This window comes from Rhinolophus hipposideros (assembly GCF_964194185.1).
Source record: "Rhinolophus hipposideros genome assembly, chromosome: 10".
NCBI classification, from domain to species: Eukaryota; Metazoa; Chordata; class Mammalia; order Chiroptera; family Rhinolophidae; genus Rhinolophus; species Rhinolophus hipposideros.
In genome coordinates, this window is record NC_138056.1 from 63,048,199 (window position 1) to 63,070,939 (window position 22,741).

Sequence of the window (22,741 nt, forward strand, 5' to 3'; positions counted from 1 at the left end):
CTAAAATCAAATTCTTCACCTTTTGTTAGATTTACTTCCTTTTTAAAAACAAGCAAATGGCTTATTGAATCAGGTTTTATGTGAGCATGACTTTTTCATTTCCAGACATGGAAAAGTTTATTTAATAAGTATGTAGTAAGAAGTATGGATACAGCTGTAGCTGCTGCATGTTTTAATAGACACATTATATAACTGCCCTCTCAATCTTGGAGGAGAATGATGATGACATTTAAACTGTCTATATGTCTGCCATACTACAGTACTTCGAAAAGCAAGAAAAATCCAGATATAATTGAATAACCAAGACCTTTAACTTTTAACTTAAAAGAATCTAGACATACAAGCACGTGTGTTATTTGAGAAGTATCAGAATGAGAGAAGTAAAAAGCAACCGGATGAAGGATTCTGCTTTATACTGTCCACTACCTTACGAACTACATTCTCTACATTCTTCAAGTTTTGTGTTCCCTGTGCCTTTCTTCTCATCCTCAACAGTCCCAGATTTCACACCACTGCAGATTTTAGGGGCAGAGCTCTAAATTTCTGCATTTTTATGGATCATAGCCCTTCCCATTTCACATATGTCAAAGTGGGCACCAGTTTCTCCGTTTCGTAAGGATTAAGCCTTACGTTCTTGGTTTTGAGACTGGTTCAGATTATCAATAATTTCCTACTTCACCAGAAGCCTGTCAAAAATGTAATGAATAGAATGGTTACAAGTTGGAGCAACTGCCTTATGATTTTTCATGTCTAGTTTTATGTCTGTGTGTGCATGTGTGTGTTTTGGGGTGTGGGGGAGTGAAGAATAGAACAGTAGTCAGAGAAAATCCTCATGACTTACATACAAAGCAAATAGCAACTTGTGAAGAATTCTCCATGCCTGAACAAAATGCCCCTCACCAAAGGAGTGTTTAGGATAAAGTCGGTTTTGATAGGGTGAAATAATACCAATTCCATGTAGCAAAACTTATCTTTAGGGTAATCTGAAACCAAACGACCACGTGATAGCCTTCTGAAATGATCTCTGTAACCCTCTTTTTCGTAAGGTAGAACACAGAATATGGTTTAGGTAAAAATACCTTTTCACCACCTGCATTGGCATATGGCAGCCCAATCTGTTTCTCTTCTCACAAGGCTGGGAATAAGAAAGTCCTAAACATTCTTAACGGAAAAGTCTCCCCTACAAACTCTGATTTCCCAGTTTTAATGTACACAGTGCTATGTTGTTGTTTTAAACCTGGATTAAGAAGATAGTTCTCTAAAATTCACAATTTTACCAGAAAACTCATTTCATTAGCTTTTAAATACTTCTAAAAGAGAAGTCTCTCATTTTGTTGCAGAATGAGATGGAACGAGTACAAATAGTTGCTTTCTACTTGCCATGTTGCAGTAAAGTAGCCTTTACATGAAAAGTTAATCTTCAGAATATGACCCCATTGTAACTCATTTCCCCATTGATTTCTATATATTGTAGGGAACACTGGGAACACGTTTAAGATTGAACCAATCCTGGGCATCATCACTGTTTCCAAAGAACCAGACATGACGACGATGGGTCAGTTTGTCCTGTCAGTCAAAGTCACGGATCAGGGTTCCCCGCCCATGTCTGCCACTGCAATTGTGCGCATTTCTGTCACCATGTCTGATAATTCTCACCCCAAGTTCACTCACAAAGACTACCAAGCAGAAGTAAATGAAAATGTTGATATTGGAACATCAGTCATTCTAATCTCTGCCATCAGTCAATCTACCCTCATTTATGAAGTAAAAGATGGAAACATTGATGGGATCTTTACCATAAATCCGTACTCTGGCGTCGTCACCACTCGGAAGGCACTGGATTATGAGCGTACATCCTCTTACCAGCTCATCGTACAGGCCATTAACATGGCAGGAATGGCTTCCAATGTCACAGTCAATATTCAGATTGTTGATGAAAATGATAACGCCCCAGTTTTTCTCTTTTCTCAATATTCGGGCAGCCTAAGTGAGGCTGCCCCAGTTAATAGCATTGTCAGGAGCTTGGATAACAGCCCACTGGTGATTCGAGCCACCGATGCCGACAGCAACCGGAATGCTCTGCTTGTGTATCAGATTGTGGAGTCCACGGCCAAGAAGTTCTTCACAGTGGACTCCAGTACAGGTGCAATCAGAACAATTGCCTCTCTGGACCATGAAACCATCTCCCATTTCCATTTTCATGTGCACGTGAGAGACAGTGGTAGCCCCCAGCTGACCGCAGAGAGTCCCGTGGAAGTCAACATAGAGGTGACAGATGTGAATGATAACCCACCTGTTTTCACTCAGGCTGTGTTTGAAACTGTCTTACTTCTACCTACCTACGTTGGAGTGGAGGTTCTGAAAGTTAGTGCCACGGATCCTGACTCCGATGTGCCCTCTGAACTGATGTACAGCCTAATGGAAGGCAGCTTGGATCATTTTTTAATTGACTCAAATAGTGGAGTGCTCACCATAAAAAACAACAACCTCTCCAAAGATCACTATATGCTGATAGTTAAAGTGTCTGATGGAAGGTTCTATAGTACGTCCATGGTTACCATCTTTGTTAAAGAAGCCATGGACAGCGGCCTCCACTTTACACAAAGCTTTTATTCCACCTCCATCTCAGAGAACAACACTAATATAACCAAAGTTGCTATTGTCAATGCAGTTGGAAATCGCCTTAATGAGCCCTTAAAATATAGCATCTTAAACCCAGGAAATAAGTTCAAGATAAAATCTACCTCAGGGGTCATTCAGACCACCGGAGTCCCCTTTGACCGTGAAGAACAGGAGTTATATGAGCTGGTGGTGGAAGCCAGCCGCGAGATGGACCATCTGCGTGTGGCTAGGGTGGTGGTCAGAGTTAACATCGAAGACCTAAACGACAATTCTCCAGTCTTTGTGGGCCTCCCTTATTATGCTGCTGTGCAAGTTGATGCTGAACCTGGGACTCTGATTTACCGGGTGACAGCCATTGACAAAGATAAAGGTGCAAATGGAGAAGTGACCTATGTCCTCCAGGATGACTATGGCCACTTTGAAATTAACCCTAATTCAGGTAATGTTATTTTAAAAGAAGCATTCAACTCTGACTTGTCCAACATTGAGTATGGAGTCACCGTCCTAGCCAAAGATGGTGGAAAACCCTCTTTGTTCACGTCTGTAGAACTTCCCATTACTATTGTCAACAAAGCAATGCCTGTGTTTGATAAACCCTTTTATACAGCATCCGTCAATGAAGACATCAGAATGGACACACCTATTCTAAGCATCAATGCCACCAGTCCAGAAGGCCAAGGCATCATATATATCATTATTGATGGGGATCTTTATAAACAATTCAACGTTGACTTTGACACTGGGGTCCTGAAAGTCATCAGCCCTTTGGATTATGAAATTACATCTGTTTACAAGTTGACAGTAAGAGCCAGTGACGCCCTTACTGGTGCTAGGGCTGAAGTCACCGTTGACTTGCTGGTTAATGATGTAAATGACAACCCCCCTATTTTCGATCAACCCACATACAATACCACATTATCAGAAGCATCTCTCATTGGGACACCTGTTTTGCAAGTTGTCTCTACTGATGCAGACGCAGAAAACAATAAAATGGTACATTATCAGATTGTCCAGGATACTTACAACAGCACAGATTACTTTCACATAGACAGCGCAAGTGGCTTAATCCTGACAGCAAGGATGCTGGACCACGAGTTGGTGCAACACTGTACTTTGAAAGTCAGAGCGACAGATAATGGCTTCCCATCACTGAGCAGTGAGGTCTCGGTTCATATCTACATCTCGGACATAAATGACAACCCTCCAGTTTTTAATCAGCTCATTTATGAGTCCTACGTGAGTGAATTAGCCCCCCGGGGCCATTTTGTAACCTGTGTGCAAGCGTCTGATGCAGACAGCTCTGATTTTGACCGGTTGGAATATAACATTTTATCTGGGAATGACCGGACAAGTTTTCTGATGGATAGCAAGAGTGGCATTATCACACTGTCCAACCACCGAAAGCAGCGGATGGAGCCTCTGTACAGTCTCAATGTGTCAGTCTCTGATGGGTTGTTCACTAGTACTGCCCAGGTGCATATTAGGGTACTCGGGGCTAACCTATATAGCCCTGCCTTTTCCCAAAGCACCTACGTTGCTGAGGTTAGAGAGAATTTGGCAGCTGGGACAAAGGTAATTCACGTTCGAGCCACGGATGGGGATCCAGGGATGTATGGGCAGATCAGCTATGCCATCATCAATGACTTTGCTAAAGATCGATTCCTCATAGATAGTAATGGACAAGTCATCACTACAGAAAGGCTTGACCGGGAAAACCCTCTGGAAGGAGACATTAGTATTTTTTTGAGGGCTCTAGATGGTGGAGGGAGAACGACTTTCTGCACTGTGAGAGTGATTGTTGTGGATGAAAATGACAATGCTCCCCAGTTCATGACAGTGGAATATAGAGCCAGTGTCAGGGCAGACGTTGGAAGGGGCCACTTAGTCACTCAGGTTCAAGCCGTGGATCCAGATGATGGAGCAAATTCAAGGATTACTTATTCCTTATATAGTGAGGCTTCGGTCTCGGTGGCTGACCTCCTGGAAATTGATCCTGACAATGGCTGGATGGTCACAAAGGGCAACTTTAACCAGCTGAAAAACACAGTCCTGTCCTTCTTTGTCAAAGCAGTAGATGGGGGCATTCCAGTAAGGCACTCCCTCATTCCTGTCTATATCCATGTCTTGCCCCCTGAAACCTTTTTGCCTTCATTTACCCAGTCTCAGTATTCATTTACTGTTTCAGAAGATACAGCCATTGGGAGCACAGTGGACACTCTAAGGATTTTGCCCAGTCAGAATGTTAGGTTCAGCACAGTTAACGGGGACCGGCCAGAAAACAACAAAGGGGGTGTCTTCATCATAGAACAGGAAACAGGCACCATCAAGCTTGACAAACGCCTTGATCATGAGATCAGCCCAGTTTTCCACTTTAAAGTAGCAGCCACCATACCCCTGGACAAGGTAGACATTGTGTTTACTGTGGATGTAGATATCAAGGTGTTGGATTTGAATGACAACAAACCAGTCTTTGAGACTTCGAGTTACGAAACCATCATAATGGAAGGGATGCCTGTCGGCACCAAACTCATGCAGGTGAGAGCCATCGATATGGATTGGGGAGCCAATGGGCAGGTCACTTACTCCCTCCACTCAGATTCCCAACCAGAAAAGGTAATGGAAGCATTCAATATTGACAGCAACACAGGCTGGATCAGTACCTTGAAGGACCTGGATCACGAGACAGACCCCTCATTCAGCTTCTCCGTGGTGGCCTCTGACCTTGGAGAGGCCTTCTCTCTTTCTTCCACGGCTTTAGTCTCTGTCAGGGTGACAGATATAAATGACAACGCCCCAGTCTTTGCCCATGAGGTGTATCAAGGGAATGTGAAGGAGAGCGACCCTCCAGGCGAGGTGGTAGCCATCCTCAGCACGTGGGACAGAGACACTTCTGACGTTAATCGCCAAGTGAGCTACCACATTACAGGTCAGTCTACCACCCTTGGTTTTCAATATGTGCTCTGCTTTCTAAAGATGGAAGGTCGCAGGGGGCAAGATGGAAGGTCGCAGGAGAGAAAAAGGAAGATGAGATGAGAAGTTGAGAGGAATAACTTCTCTCTGGGGCTGAGTAAAAGATCTTTGAGTAGACTCAGTTTTTCAGTTGTTGGTTGTTGCTAACTCCGCCTTAGTTTGGAGTTCATTGGTTTGCCTGTGACAGATTACCTAAATCGGTACCCAGTCCTTGAGTCACTTTTTGTCATTTAAAAGGGATTCCAGCCAAGTATCCCAGTTGAAAAAAAAAAATGAAAATAAGGGCTCTTTTTGGTAAGGAAATAATTTTAAAATATATTCTTTTTTTCTACTTTTTGTAGGGGTAAAAAGAAATAAGCAAATAGTTGACCCCAGGAAGCTTCGTTTACAAGTTTCTACTGATAGTAAAAACTCGTATGTGCACACATGTACAAATTAGAGAGCCTGGTTTGACCTTTTGCTGGAAAATCCTAAGTTATAACTCTAAGCCAAAGATATTTCTTCTGACGACTCAATTTTCTTTGATCCCCTTTCTGTCTTCCCAAAGAGTAGGTAACAGTTCAAGAGGAAAGCCAAGATAGATGAATGAGGTCACCCAGAGGGCACAAAATATGTCACCATTGCTCTGAGGGCCCAAGGATTTCATGTCAGAGTGAAGAAAAGATGTCTTGATCAGGGGTAGCTTTCCAGGGATGACTGGCTTTAAATACAGAGAGGATAGATAAAGTGGGTGGTGTAGTAGCAGTCTTCCTAAAAACTATTTTGGGGTTTTAAATCTAATATTTTGATGTTGTGACATTCAGAGGCAGAACATAAGCATATTGCCAAAAGACTTTAAAGAATCCATCAATACTTGTATTCAGGTGGCTTCCTTTTAGAAAAACTACATTATTCAACGTGAAAAATGAATTAATTAGAATGCCCTCAGGACACAGAATCTGCTTAAGTACGTTAGTGGGAAAGTTAATTAATCACTGTAGAGTAAGAGCCACAGGAGAGCATATGTGTCAACGCCCAGGATTTCCACTTCTTTCCCATATTACTCTTCTTTATGAAACTGTTTTCTTGATGCTTTCTGCCTGAAGTTCTTTATGCATTTTATGCTTTATCTGATACCTTCCCTTTTTTTACTAAAATGTGTATTTCTGTAGTAAAGACATGAGCCATAGTGGTAAGGAAAGAAAGGTGAGTAAAGTATCACTTTGACTTATTTGCATTTAGTTTCAGACAAAAAGCTTTTTAAGTATTCTGAGAGATACTTTTTCTGTTTGGAAGAATTGTTAAATCCTCAGCTTTAAATATTTATACATTGTCTCTGAATTCTCAATGGATGATTTAAAGAAACCATCCCATCAACAAGTAATGAGAACAGAGTAGCTTAAAGCTACTGCTACTATTAGCAGTGCCGACCACCAACTGATTTTAATGGGATTTAATTTTTGCTCTTGCTGTAGCACAACTTGGCTGGGCTGCCGCAAATTAACAAAGGTCCATTAATCATTTTATTCAACCAAAGAACAGTGTGGTCCTGCACCAAAAGCATTTAATAGGTTAAACTTGTACATGCTGAAATAGCATCCAGTTGCAGCCTAATTCCATCCTAGACAGTCATGGAGGAAAGCGATTTCTCAGGGAAGACCCCACGCCTCACCAGAGCAGGTTTCTCTACCTCGACACTATTGACATTCTGCGTAGATAAGTCTTATTGTAAGTGGCCGTTCTGTGCATTGTAGGATGATTAGCAGCATCTCTGGACTCTAACCAATGGATTCCAGTAGCATCACCCTCATGACCCCTGATGTGACTTTCAAAAATGTCTCCAGACATGGACACATGTCTACCGGGGTGGAGGGTGAGGGTAGGGGTGGGGAGGTACCGTCACTCCCAACTGAGATCCACTACCCTAGAGGAATGTGCAGCCCTCGCCCTTCCTGCACTGTCTGTCCAGTATGGTCCATTTACCCCATGTTTGCCCCACACTGCTGAGGCCCTAGACAACCCACCTCCCCGCCCCTGCCCCATGCCTTTTAATGGAGAGTGCAGAGTCTGGCTCAAAATGCCACTACTTCCTATTCCATCCCTTCGGCAGCACTATGATCTTCAACCTCCCTCCTCTTTTAAAGATTTATTATAAGAAGCTGAAATGGCTCCATTTTTCCAATGAAGTAGCTGCCAGTATGCAGTATGTTTCCTTATTTATTTGTTTCTTGTCCGTCTTCCCCAATAAGATGTGAGCTCCAGCAGGAGAGCAGGAATTTTTGTCAGTTTTGTCCACTGCTGTAGCCTTCGGCCTGGCACACTGCCTGGCCAAGAGCAGGTGATAAATACTCGTTGAATGGCCAAACAAATGAAACAGTGATGATCTAACTGGATTCCGGGCTCCTTGCCAGTTGTCTGGTCCAGTCTTCCTCCATGTTTGAAGTAACATTATTTCCGTTTTTGGGATTAGAAGGTCAAGGTAGTTGTTTTCCCTCCTTTTCCTATCTTCTCCAAGCCACTTTTGTCACCATGTAATTTGATGATGTGGGAAAGTAATATTGCTGGGACCCCTGTCAGTGTTTCAGCATCATAAAAAGCTGTTCCACTTCATCTCTTCTACTTTTCTTCCGCTTTCACCAGCTTCACTCTGATAAATTTGATCTAAGTGCAGTGCTTATCTTTGAACAGCTCCTTAAATGACCCCTCGTTAAGGCTATTTGATACCGGTGGGTCTTCCTCTGTCACACAAACTTTTCTCCCCCAAACTCTAGTCCTTATAAGAAGAGTGCAGCTGTCTGATAAAGCCTTCATTAAAAGATTCCTTAATAGAACTGACTGTCTTTCCTTGATTGCATAATCAACAGCTAATGAAATTGTCTCGATAACAAGAGCTACAGTGTATTACATCCTCTCTTGAGACAAAGTGGAAAGACAATTGTATCATCCTGAGAAGAGGATTGATTGTTCACAGTTTGAATTTGATTGTCATTAAGGGGAACCAAACAAGAGATCATCTCCAGCTTCTCTAAGTGCATTTTATTCTCTTGGAAAGTTATCGTTTTGCTTTCAACATAAGCCAAGCATATAAATATCAGGCACAAGAATCAAAAGGAAGTAAGAATCAACCAATATCGTAAATGATACAGTTTGAGGGGACGCCTGGATGACCCTACACAGACCTCTCACTGTTGGTGTAGAACAGAGCTTTTCATTGCACATCTTCCAAAACTTTTTTCACTACAGGAGGTAACCCCCGAGGAAGATTTGCCCTGGGCCTGGTACAGAGTGAGTGGAAGGTCTATGTGAAGAGACCTCTAGATAGAGAAGAACAAGACATTTACTTCCTCAATGTCACCGCCACCGATGGGCTCTTTGTGACACAGGCCATGGTGGAAGTGACTGTCAGTGATGTGAATGACAATAGCCCAGTGTGTGATCAGGTGAGATTTGTGGATATATTAGATATATTGCTGATTTTCACTCCCCTTCTCTAAAATTTAATCAAACGCCATGTCCCTTAACTGATTAAAGCCAGGTTAATGTCTGCTCTTATTTCCTTAATAAGTGGGCTCCAATGGGATATGAGAGGGTGGCGTCTAGAATGAAATATTATAAACATGGAAAGGGTGTATGCAGCACGCTCAGGTACCACATTTTGCCCACAAAAACAAGCACAAAACCATTTGCCTTTCAATAACTTTTAAGGAATCATAAAGGACCTTATGGCTCCTTCTGTCTAAATCACTGATTTCATAAAAGAGACATGGACCGCGAGAAAGCATAAGTTACTCTTTTTATATGAGCTTACACAGCTGGTTCATGGCTGTGTTGGCTGTGAACCCAGATCTCCAGGGTCCTCGGGAGGTAGCCTTTTCACCAGAGAACAAACCGTGACAGCCAATGCAAGGTGCCAGAACTAGCTTTTATTTTCTTTCTTACTGAGATTAAATCGGTATTAATGTACCTTCTCCTCACCGTGCGAACCAAGAGACCATATTGGTGTTCTGCAGCTGAGAAAAAGTATTGCAACTAGATTTAATCTTTCACACTAATGCCAAAGGGTAGCCATGCCTCTTTAAAAAGTTGACAGGTCCCAAGGACTCAGTGGTGCTGAACAGAAAAGAGGACCATGATCAATATACGATGTGTGTCATGGTTCCACAGCGGCAAGGTTTTTTGTCTGTTTTCTTCGCTGTTGTCCTCCTAGTATCTAAGCACCTAGCACATAGTAAATGCTCAATCAGTATTTGTTGAATGAGTGAGCATGGGAGAGGCAGGGCAAGAGGTACACCATGTTTCATCATGTATTATAAGATGGTTCTACAGTGCAGGAAAAAATAACGAAAGCTAAAATATATGAATGCATTTTTAAAGAAATCATTTATCATTGCTAACTATGGCAATTGCTCCACAACTACTAATGATTTAATTACCTTTCTTGACCTTTGTCTAGGTTGCCTACACAGCATTATTCCCTGAAGACATTCCATCAAATAAAATCATCCTGAAGGTCAGTGCCCAGGATGCTGATATTGGATCCAATGGAGATATACGATACTCACTCTATGGATCTGGACACAATGAATTTTTTCTAGATCCAGAAAGTGGTAAGGTGAAATTTATTCTTTGGGTAGATGCCATTGTTAACGCATGAAAAGTTAAACTCTCTTCAGGTCTCATCACTATTGGGTAGCTAATATACAAGAGCCTTGATATGATGCCTGGCTCTCTTGGACTAAGAAATAGTAATTGCATGTGGTATCTGAAGATGGGTGCTCTGGAGCACAAAAAATTTATTTGGCTTATAAAACTTGCCCTGACTTACCTACACTTATTATTAATAGCATCGAGTAATCAGACATGTCTACTTGCTTCTCCCATTTCTCATACCCAGGAATTAAAGCCATCTGCCCTATAAAGAGTATAAATAGAATTACTTCACAAACACAGGTTGCCATGCAAACCAGACAGCAATGCATGGTAAGGAGAGTTTTTCCCTGTTGAAATCCCTTTTGGGTCCCTTCCCAATGTTTATTAACACACTTGTCTGGTTTTTATTAAACATTCCTGCTTAGTTTCTCCAAAGTTATGAGCCCTCAGATTTGCTTACATATTCAGGTAAAATTTATAAGGTAAAGGTTATGTACGCCAACGGCAGATGCCTGCACTGAAGGACAGAGTTAATGGAAATGACGTTTTCTATGGAGGAAAATTATGTTTGTGTTATTTATTGGATGGTTCATCCAATGGCAATTTTTAAATGAAGTGCGAAGATCAAATAACACATATTTCCAATGTCTTGGTCCCAGTGAATGATGAAATAATTGAGTCTCCAAAAGGTGGTAGCTGCTCCCTGCCCCACTTCCATGTCATCTGTATCCTCGCTGGAAGCACCGAGCTACATAGGAATGTACCACTTGGCTATATGTGCCTGGTGATGATTTGTTCAATAGCTAACATTTATTGAGTAGCTAGCTAGTTGACATAAGAGAACTTCGTGGGATATTTGTGGTAGACTCCGAGATGAACAAAACAAACTATCCCCAAGGGATATTGTAACCTAGTGGGAGAAACAGACCAGAAAGCCAATAATAATAATAATAGTAATAGTAGTAGTAGTAGCAGCAGCAACAGCGGTGATGATGATGATGATAATAAAAGGAAGAATGAAATGAGTGCCCAAGAGAGATATCGGGGGAGTCATACTTGTATCTAGACACAGAGGAAGAAGTAGCTAATATTCTAATGAGGAGGAAGAGGAAACTGTTTTAAAGAAGGGCTGGCATTTGAACTGAGCCAGGATTCTAGTAGGTAAAGCAGGACGTGGCAGGGCGCGGCACAAGCACAGAGCAGGGCACATCCAGCAAATGCCACGTAGAGCATGGTCACTGGTGAGAGGCACGATGGAATGGATGACGAGAAACGTGGTGGGGAAAATAACTGGGCCAGGGTCTTGAATGCTCAACTGAAAAACCACTGGATGTTTTTGAGTTGGAGAGGAAATGATCCAGCTTATGTATGAGAACTGGCTGCAGCAAGGAAGTCATAGGAGGAACTGCCTTATAAGTGTACATAACATAGTCCAAATAACATCTACTACTTTTATTTCAGAGTAATAATATTCCGTGAGTCATACTTTTCACCAAATAGCATTTATGCAGGTCTGTCACTGCGCTTGCTGCTTAACCATTGAAACTTCAACAACGTAGTCTCCACAGGGGCTGACACCCAGCATCAGTGCAGCTATCCCAGTGGTTAAAATACAGCGATAGCCTGCCTCCATGTTAATTGCTAAATAGCTGCTGCTCCGAGCTCCTCAAATACGCCCCCACTTGAACCCTCCCCAGCCCCTTCCATAGTCTAACAGATAGCGTTCACCTGGCACAGTAGGACTCCCACAAGACCTCTTATTGCTAAGGCCAGCCTCTGTTTTGATTGTTTTCCTTTAAAAGATGGAGTAGAAAGATGTTGAGTATCTGGAAGCAGAGAGACAGCCTGCCTCTTCTGGGTCTAAGGTTTATTGACCTAATTGACCATCAGAGAACTAAGGAGACTGGTCCTTTCTCTATGCTTTTTCTGGAGATTCAGTACAAACTCAGAGACATAGCTGATCTCCAGAGCAGGTCCTGGGAGGTTTAAAGAGGTACGGAGCTTCTCCATGTAGCCAAAGGAAGGAACCCCTGGTACCAGAGCTTTCACCATGGGATTAATTCATTTGAAGGTCATGATGTTAGTTTATTGCATCCAGAATCCCATACATTTTTTCCCCGGTGCTAACATTTTAATTTGCTCTATTTTTCAAAGTATGAGACCCTTGAGCCAAATGTTCGTGCTTCCTGTATTGGGGACTCTTTATATAATTGATCCTCTGCTCTTCAAAGAAAGACAGTTTTTGAAAAGCCATGCTATTTATTTTCACAGGTGAGTTAAAAACCTTGGCTCTGTTGGACCGGGAGAGGGTCCCTGCGTACAACCTGATCGCCAGGGCAACCGATGGGGGTGGCAGGTTCTGCCAATCTGATGTCCGCTTGATTTTGGAGGATGTGAATGATAACCCCCCTGTGTTTTCTTCTGACCACTACAACACCTGTGTCTATGAGAACACAGCCACCAAGGCTCTGTTGACCCGAGTTCAAGCCGTGGATCCCGACATTGGTAAGTCAGTTGCATTGATGGGATGTCTCCCTGTTCATTCTTCAGGGGCTGTCTTCCCTTTAGTTTCATTGGCCCACTGGTTCCTTACCAAGAACGCGTATAGTAAGCTATATTTCAGCTCCTTTGATACTGTAAATTCCCTTACCTTTTAACAAGGAATTGGGGGTTTGGGCTCTTTTTCACCTTTAGAATAAAAACAATACCTTCCTTACTTGCCCATTCCTCCTGACCATAGTTAAAATGCTGTGTTGTGTGACAGGGAGAATTCGTTTCCATTTCTATAAAGAATTACATCACATGCCTCAGCTGAAATATGACAATCTCGATTTATGCTAGTGCCCCATGGTGCAAAGACCAATTACAAAATGTGCTGCCAATCCAGTGTGAATTTTTTAAACTGCCACTTTCCAGAGTATCTTGGTCACATATAAACTGACATTTCTAGGCAGGGCGAGGGTGGGAGAGATAAGAAGGAATTAGAATTGAAAGTTGCTAATAAAGTTTGTGTTCAAAACCACTTTACATAATGAGATGGTGAGTTAGAAAAGACTGGAGTTAATTGCTAGGTAGTCCTTCTGAGAATGCATAAGTTATTGAGGTGACTGCGTGATGGAATATAAATACAAAAGGGCATATAGACAGCCTTTTGGTGATGCATTTTAAGAGCTATAAATCAGAAGACTAGGGAATGATGGGGTGTGTCTGCTATGCTAAACAGGCCTTTATGCAATTCAGTGTCTTATTGCTTAATTCTGAATTGAAAGAAAAATTATTGGACTAATGGAAAGGTAAATACATGATAATTAGTTGAAAACAAACATAGAGCCCAGGGTCTCTTCATATTTCCCCTTAGAGAAATTAGTGGCTACACTTTGAATTACTGCTCTTACCTTATTAGCATAATTTTCTAGGCTGAGAACCAACCTTTTAAAAGTCTGCATATTTTAAGGCCTGGTGAAAAATGGTAAACAGGAAAAGACTCTTTATTGATTTACAATTATACAATACCTACAAATGCTCTTTTTTTAAAGGAGGATTAGAAAACGTTCTCTGGACTCTTATTAGCAGACATTTGGGGAAAAGAGGACAGAAATCATGCAAATGAATGTGTTAATAATTCAAATTTGACCTTGAGAGTGTGTAATTGGATGTAGATTAAATTTTAAGATTTAAAAATTATTTTAATTAAAATTCCAATTTTAAGAAACTGGATTTTTTTTTTCTACTTATTTCCTTCATGAAAGTATTGTGTGTGCTCTATCTACTCGAGATTGAAGACAGGAGTCTGATTAGTGCCCATGATGTTTCTGACAGTGGAGGGTGGGGAGGAGATGTTATTGACTCACAGATGTGGTTGTAGTAAAAAAGATGCTGTTAACTTTGTCCTCGTTTTCACTTCTGAATCAGCTGTCCAGGTTGGGAGTTGGGAAAGAAGGGATGACTAGACTCTGGGCATTTAGCAGGGCAGAGATGATAAAGCCTTCAAAGGACCAAAACTAGAATAATGACCTTATCAGCACCTCCCTTTTCTCATTTGCATGAATTAGCAAAAGGCTTACATTCGGAGCTTCAAACAGAGAGGTTGTGAGTGCCCCTGACACCTATATATTAATATTAAGTGCATCACCAGGCTGTTGTATCAGCATAGCATACCAGATTCTGGTTCATTTTCTCAGTTTTTATAGAACTCATTTAGCTTTAAAAAAAAAATAAAAGAACTGAGATAGCTGGGGAAGAACAAATGAGTACTTCTAAAAATGCAAACTGAGCACCTACTACTTGGGCACTATGCTGAAAAAGTGGGTGTAAAGGTGTTAGTCAGAGATTGCAGGGGAATTTCAGTAGCAACAGTATCAGTCTGAGCTGTGATCAAAATGACATTCTCCAGAATCCCTGGGTGTCAGTGACTGGTGGCTTATGCCATTTTCAGTAGCAGCCTGATCAGAACACTTCCTTTCTCAGGCATACTTATTTCTTGGCCTTTCATAAGGGACCACAGAGGAGCATGAGCTGCGTACTGAGATTACCAGGTTGTGAAATGGTCAATTCGTCTTGGAGCCAAACTGACCCTCTGACCTGAAGCTGAGTTTGGACATGAATCATTAAGCTGAATCCAGCCCTCTAGTATATTTAATTTGACTTATACACAGTGTTCAAAAATGTTTGAATTAGTCGTCAATATAAGTCAGATTTTCACTCGAAATTTCAATTTCTGGCATTTTATAAACATGGCAACAGCACTCAGAAGACTCGGCAATTCCAGGCTCACAGCCCTGCAGCCATAGAAGCTTACGTAAAAACTGCCTCCTTGATACCAGCCCATTCTCCATCTCCATATTCCCAGACACTTCATTTACTTATGTTACCGCCTGTCCTCAGAGGCCTGTTCTCTAAAGTGACAAGGAAATGTCTGTTTTTAAAAACTTTTTCTTTTGCAATAATTATTATAAGTTCACAGGAAATCGTAAAAAAAAAATGGACGGGAAATTGTATGTACCTTTCACCCAACACTTTCCCCCAGTGATATGATAATACCTTGCATTGCTGTAATACATTATCAGATTTTGGTGTGGGTGTGAGTGTGTGTGTGTGTGTGTGTGTGTGTGTGTGCAGTTCTATATAATTTTATTACCTGTGCAACTTCATGTACCCACCGCCACATTCATTCTTCACAAGGCTCTCTTCTGCCAGCCTTTCATAGACACACCAACCTCCTCCTTGCTCTTCCTTCCCAGTCTCTAACCCGCTGCAACCACTATTCTCCATGTTTATGATTTTGTTATTTCAAAAATTGTATTTAAATGCAATCATGCAGTTTGTAACCTTTTGATGTTGGCTTTTCACTCAGCATCAATCCCTTGAGACCCATCCAGCTTGTCTAGTTGTTTGTTTGTTTTTAATTTATCGGGGTGACAATTGTTAGTAAAATTACATAGATTTCAGGTGTCCAATTCTGTATGACATCATCTATAAATCCCGTTGTGTGTTCACCACCCAGTGTCAGTTCTCCTTCCATCACCGTATATTTGATCCTCCTTACCCTCGTCTCCCACCCCCACCCCCCTTGCCCTCTGGTAACCACTAAACTCTTGTCTGTGTCTATGAGCTTTTGTCTAATTGGTTTTGATTCTAGGGAAGAAGGTGGGCTCCACTTGTGTAAATGACGGGGCTATTTGGTTCACGATACTTCTTTTGCTAAGCATATTCCTTTACCTGGAAGTAACTGACTCGGTCAGGAAAAAATCAAAACACAGGCAGACGAGATAATTTTAACCTGCATTTTATGAGTTCTAAGAAGTAGCATAGCAACTGTCTAGATTGTAGCATTAAATTCTTAGTTTTCCCGTAAAATGGAAATATATTCAATCCCATGCACTAATGATATGACATGACCTAACAGTTATAAAAGTTTAATCCTTTCAGTAAAGATTAGGAGACTTTTGCCTCTTTGGGCTTAATATTTTAATATTTAGTCTACCTCTTAGAGGTACAATTTGTATCCAGTTTCCCAATCTTGAGTGAGTTTTTAAGCTAGCAAAGGGAATATACCATGATAAAGTTCAGAGCTAAAATCTGTGACCATTTTAGGCAAAGTGATGTGAAAATAAAATGTAAACTTGCACTGGAAAACATGCTATAGCCCATGATTTATTGAGAGGCCAATTTCCAGATATTTGAAATGTGATAGGACGTGTTTTTCTTCTTATGGATGAGAGATATAAAGCAAGGAAATGTTCTAATGAGCAACTCACTTATTCCATTCCTGTAAAGTATTTCCTGCAAGATTTAGAACTTCTTCCAGGGGCTTCAGAGAAACTCGGAGGCTCAAAACACACATTACATTTATTTTCCACTCAGTTGAACAGATATTTAATGAGCAGCTAGGTAGTAGGCACTGGAAAAGGAGCTGCAAGATTCTCACAGATGAGGACTGTGCAGTGACCAGCATCTGATCATATGCAGTAGTGAAGAGCACGCGTCAGAATGTATAATGCATCCCTTTACTAAAAGGCAGAGCTCCTAGACTGAATAGGATTTCAACAGGCAGAGGTCCGAAGGCATTCAGGAGGGCAGGAGCCATGAGGATAAAGTTGTAAAGCTGGGAATGGTGGACCCAACGAAATAGTTGGGAAAACATCATGTTGTGCCGGACAGAGAGCGGTCGATGAGGTGAGAAAAGTAGTCTGGAGACTGATTGTGGTGGTTCATGAAGGGAATTGTGTACTCAAACCGATAGGTAGCAAAGAACCCTGGAGCACTTTTTAGAAAAGAAATCATCAGTTCTGGAGTTTGGAAATGCTAATATGATAAGAGCCTGTAAAAGGGGGATAAAGAAAGCTCCTAGGAGGGTATTGAGAAAGACCACAGAAGCCAAAATTAGAGTAGTGGCTTTGGGATTTAAAAGGAAGGAGCCAATGAAAGGGAGATTTTAGCTGTGAATTCCCTGAGTTTGGGCAACTGACTGGATTGAAGACAAAATAGACAGGCGAGACAAGATTTCAGACTTGGGTGCCCAGTGAGGTGCTGCATGAACAGATATAGCACAGGTGGCCTGAAGTAGGCCCTGGTGTAGAGCTAGAGATAAGAAATTGGAGACATGCTGGGAATTCAAGTACAGCCCTTCAGAAAAACTGTCAGAATAAGGTAACAAGTTCGCTACTCATGACAAAGTAGGGTGCCTCCAAGCAATTTAGTCATAGTAGGAAACAGGCATGCACAAATGAACATTCAAAGAATAATGTAATAAATGTTATAATAGACTTGGATCTGCAAAAGTAGGGATTTTGTAAGAATTAATCAGATAGCACATATAAAATGCTAGCAAAGTTCCCCGTGGGAACATAAAAATGTGATCCACAAAGTAGCATTAGCATTTGAGTTGGGTATTAAGGGTTGGGGCTTTTGTGATTTGGATAGACAAGAAGAAGGGAACGATCTAGTCGGTGAGGGAGAGGGAGAAGGAGAGGGAGGCAGGAAGGGAGGGGAGAGAGAGAGGGAGAGAGATGAGGATTGTATCAGCCAGGATAGGCTTAGCTACACTAGGCTGGGGTCATTTTTTAAAAATCTCAGTGTCTTAGCACAGCAAAAGTTACATTTGTTCCCATGTGAGGTACAGGTAAGTGAGTCCATCCAGTGACATGGCGATCTGGTCCCTCCATTCTGTTAACACCACCTTCTTGACCATTGGCTCCCAACGTCACCCCTGCCGGAGAAGAGAGGGATGAAGGAGGCACACCCGCTCTTGGCTGCTCCAGCCTGGGAGAGACCCATGTCACTCTGTCACTGTCTATTGCCCAAACTAGTCAGAGGAGGCTAGGAAATGTAGAAGAAGCTATGGGATATTTCATGAGCACTCGTTGTCTCCGCCACAATGATGAAAGCAGGAAAGGGTAACTGGCTCATCATGTCCCAAAGAAGCAGGAGAGGGTGACATTACTAATATGGGTAGGGAGGGTTAGACTCTGCAATATGAAAAGGCCACTTGTCTTAGAAATGAAAAGGAGAAAAGCAGGAAGGAAAAACCTGAAACTAAGAGGGAGATGCTTAGAATAACCCAGTATGAAGCACACATCTGCCCTTAGATATCTCCATCTGGTAAGGCGTTCTATCATCTCGGGACACGAACATGGCAGCAGCTGCAATGGGTGTGCTCTGAAGAGAATGCTGGGAATCTGTTTCAGGAGCTAGGGGAAATGTGAGAGGGAGTCCTCAGGAAATGAGGGAGAGCAATGCCTTATCCACTGAGGGCTCTGTAGGTGCTGGATTACATAAATGAGTGGACCCAATAAGTAGAGTGAGTTACATTAATAGGAAATATGAGAAGTTCTCTTTCTGTGTTCTTCCAGAACAATGCCTTTCCCTCTAAAGTTAATAGTTAAACCTTCAGATTAACAGAGAATAGGAAAGAGGCAGAAAACTTATCTCTTGACAGAACTTTTCCATTTGTACCCAGGGGTTTGTTTTTCAACAACCATGAGAATCCTTAATTTTGCCCGGTCACTCACTGCAGTAATGTAAGTTTACTGTCCATGCTGGGCTTTCGTTTTCTGCATATTTCACTAGGGAGATGGTGTGGTGACCCCTGTGTCGTGCTCTCATGGGGCAGAAGCCAGGATTAACTTGGTTTCCCAAAGCACAGATCTTGTCAGAGGAAGTGAAGTGCTGGCCCAATATTTTGGACCATCATCTGCTCTGAGAGTGTAGCTCCTTATGAAGGAGCAGAAAATTATTTATCTGAAAGAGATGTTTATGAAAATAACCACTGAGGGTTGTTAAAGGGAGGTCTTTCTGACCCAACCACTTTAAATGAATCTATCCAGTCGTTTCTTGTCTCTTCTGACTCTTCCTAGTCTGGGTGTCTGCCACTGATTGAGAGCCATGGAAAGACACTTGGGAAAGAAGCGAAGAGATAGGCTAAGTCCACAGCAGTGTGTGATAGACTAAATGCTAGAATTATGGCAGAAAAGCACGTCCAGTGCTCTGCGTTAGCAGTTTCCTACATTTTCCTGGGACTAAGTCTGAGGGAACATCATTCACACCAATCTATAACAATCAGAAACACTTGTCTGCACCTGGGTTTCTCACGTAACTTCAAATACGCGTGCCGAAGCAAAGTTTCAACTCCTGTGATGGTGTTAGATTTTCAGTCTTCCCTTGTCACCTGTCTGGTTCCATGGAGGTCTCTATAATGGTGTTTCATTTTATGTCTTTCATCATCACCTCCTGGTCTCATGGGGGTAAGCAAATACTATATATTTAGCATGTACTCTCTAAAGGACTTAGCTGAATATATTACCTTTGCAATTAGATCTCCCTGTTCTGAGCTCCCATAGCATAGCATGTTGAGATTATCCTGATGTGGAACTGCTTACATGTCTCCTCTACTACTCTTAAACCCTCCAAGGCATGATTGTTGCTTAGTAAGAATTTTAAGTGATAATAGTCATAGCATGACTAATAATGTTTACTTTTTGAGCTTCTGCTACATGCCATGCACTGTGCCAAGTACTGCAGACTTATTATTTCCACTTCTTACAACAACCCAGCAAGTTGGAGTATATTTTGTTGTTCATTTAACATGTTAAAAAAAAAAAAGGTGGGAGTTAACTTGCCCTGAGCTGCAAGCTAGTTAGTGGTAGGTTCAAGGGAGGCTTGGTTAACAGATATCCAGCTAATAGTTGTGTTTTACTTGAGGGCACTGGTCCTCAAAAAGTGGTCCCTGAACCAACAGTATAAATATCACCTGGGAGCTTTTTAGAAACGCAAACTCTAAATAAGAGACTGGATGATGTGTGTTTCTCAAACTTCAGTGAGCATTAGAATCACCTAGAGGACTTGTTAAAGCAGGAGTTGCTGGAATTTGCCCCCAGATTTTGATTCCCTGGGTCTGGGAGGAGACCTGACCATTTGTATTTCAGGATAATTCCCAGGAGATGTTAATGCTGCCTTCCCAGGTCCATGCTTTGAGAGGTGCTTGCTTAGCAGTTCTTAATCTTTTTGAGCCAGGAATACTTTGACAGTTTGGGAACATCTACAAATCACTTCTCAAGATGATGTTTTACAATTCATAAAATAAAATACAAAAAGTTACAAATGAAATCGATGTGTTCAAATTTTCTTAATGTTATACAGTAATAGGAAGTTCTGTTTTCATATGTTAAATATAAGATCTACCACAATCAATCTAATAATTTCCATATTTTGGAGCAGAGGGTTATGTGCAAAAGTGCAAAATAATATGAAAATAGCTGTGATTTCTATTGGTTACAAAGGCACAGGTGCTGCTCATACTACAGTGATCTGTTGCCTACATTTATAATTGCATGTGATGCTAAATCCAGTTAGAGGTTAATGAAAAAAAAAAAAGATGTAAATGGTTCTCCATCTGTGGAAGGCAGCCTCTAAAGTGATCCCAGTGATCCCATGCTCCCAGTGACCCCCACCTCTTGGTAATCACAGCTCTGTCCTTGAGAGTGGGCAGGACTTACTGACTCACTTCTGATGAATCGAATGTGGCAGAAGTGATGATATCACTTCTGAGATTAGGTTACAAAAAGACGGAGGCTTCCATCTTGGACACATTCTCTGTATTAGTCTACTCAGGCTGCCATAACAAAATATTATAGACTGAGTGGCTTAAACAACAGGAATTAATGTTCTCACTGTTCTAGAGGCTGGATGTCCAAGTTCAGGGTGCCAGCATGGTCCGGTTCTGGTTAGGTCAAATTCCTGGCTTGAAGGTGGCCACCTTTTCACTGTGTGCTCACAGCTTTTCCTGAGTTTGTGTACCTGGAGAGAGGAAGAGCCCTCTCTATCTTCCTCTTCTTATAAAGTCACCAATCTTATTGGATTAGGATTGGGACCCCACCCTTTTGACCTCATATAACCTGAATTACCTTCTAAAAAATCCTACCTTCAACCATAGTCACATTGGGGTTTAGGGATTCGACATATGAATTTTCGGAGGGTCGGGGGAGGATACAGTTTAATGCATAGCACTCTCTCGCACTCTCTCGGGTCACACCTCCCAGGGAAAGAGCTGTGATACTGTGAGGCAGCCTGTGGGAGGACCACATGATGAGGGACCAAGGCCTATCAATGACTACGTGAGTGAACTTGAAAGTGGTCCTATACCTGACCTCCATTTGAGCCTCCAGATGAAACTGCAGCCCTGCCCAACAGCTTGACTGAAACCTCATGAGAAACCTTGAGCCGCAGACAGCCAGCGCAGCAATGCCTGGATTCCTGTCCCATGAAAACCATGAGATAATGAATATTTGTTGTTTTTTATACTGCTGAGTTTGAGGTAATTTGGCATGGAGTAACAAAGAATGAATACACTAATACAAGTTCATGGACACCCTGAATTCTACCCACATATCCTTATGGGTCCCCTACCATAGCAATTATACTTCCACAGACTCCACTCTCTGAGAAAGAAGGGCTCTCCTGCACATCCGTGGCAATCAAAACAGGGCCCGTCCTGGAAGAACAGTTGTTCAGCCAAGTTGGGAGCATGACTGCTTTGACATGGGCTGGGAGTGAGTGAAAATATAATAGCTATTGGCCACTCCTTCTTGTTGCTCTCAAGGATTCATGGATTCTCCCTGACATACTAGGCCCACTTCCTCTGGAAATCATAATCCTAGTAGATCTTAGGATGGTACTATTAGAAAGGCCCTGAGACAATATCCTCCTTTCTCTGAAGAGATAACTGAGGCCCAGGGACAAAGAGACTTACCAAGATGACTTGGTTAGTGGCAGAGCTCTGCTCATCTAAAAAGAGGGTATCCTAACACTTAGTGCAACGCTTTTTCTCATACTAATTTCTACCAGAAGATGTTTTCAGAAGGATTCAATTCTGATTTTAGCGCATCTGCTCTTAAGTATCATATATTTTATGTCTTTCCTAACACCTTAGAAATTGTTACCTCTAAGCTGCTTAGGTCAGTGATTTCGTATTTTTTTTTCTTCCCCAAAGCTCTGTTATTCTTTGAAGTATTAAATCCTTGAAGGTGGTTGAGAGACTAATAAAATATCCATAAAAATTAAATGATCCCCCTAAAGACTGAGAGATGTGAACCATTCTCTCAAGCACATTGTTATCAAAAAATATATAAACTTACATTTGTAGCCTTTCTCCAGAGAGCTCCAAACTATCACGTGTAAACTTACTAAGATCTTGACCCTCCCACCCGCAGATGGAGAAACTGAGGTTCAAAAAGGTTAAGTGGTTTCTCCCAAGGGATCTGTTAAATGGAAAATGGTCCTAAGTAAAGGGCTCTGGGGCCCTCTAAAACCCTCCTTGAATTCTTTACCTCCCACCAGCATCTGGACACCCTCTGCAGTGTATGCAGCTACTAGATGGCAGGGCCGTGACACTCCATCACCTCTGTGTCACGTTTACCTCTAACCTTGGGAAGCCACATCATACAGTGGCTTTGGGATAAGACTTGATTAAGTATCCCAGTTTCAACCTTTACCATCTGTCTGACTTTATATAAGTTCCTCAACC

General features: G+C 41.8%; 1 protein-coding gene across 6 annotated transcripts in view; it reads left to right on the forward strand.

The window, feature by feature from the left end:
• The window catches only part of FAT3 (FAT atypical cadherin 3), a 635,533-nt gene that overhangs the window by 542,198 nt on the left and 70,594 nt on the right, over nt 1-22,741 (forward strand). For 5 of the 6 annotated variants that reach the window (XM_081062135.1, XM_081062137.1, XM_081062136.1 and 2 more), the window contains 4 exons: nt 1,475-5,548; nt 8,815-9,011; nt 10,025-10,178; nt 12,493-12,726. In XM_081062135.1, the coding sequence (XP_080918261.1) occupies nt 1,475-5,548; nt 8,815-9,011; nt 10,025-10,178; nt 12,493-12,726 (4,659 nt within the window). The remainder of the gene's footprint in view (nt 1-1,474; nt 5,549-8,814; nt 9,012-10,024; nt 10,179-12,492; nt 12,727-22,741) is intronic. The other variant, XM_081062140.1, reaches the window with a different exon arrangement.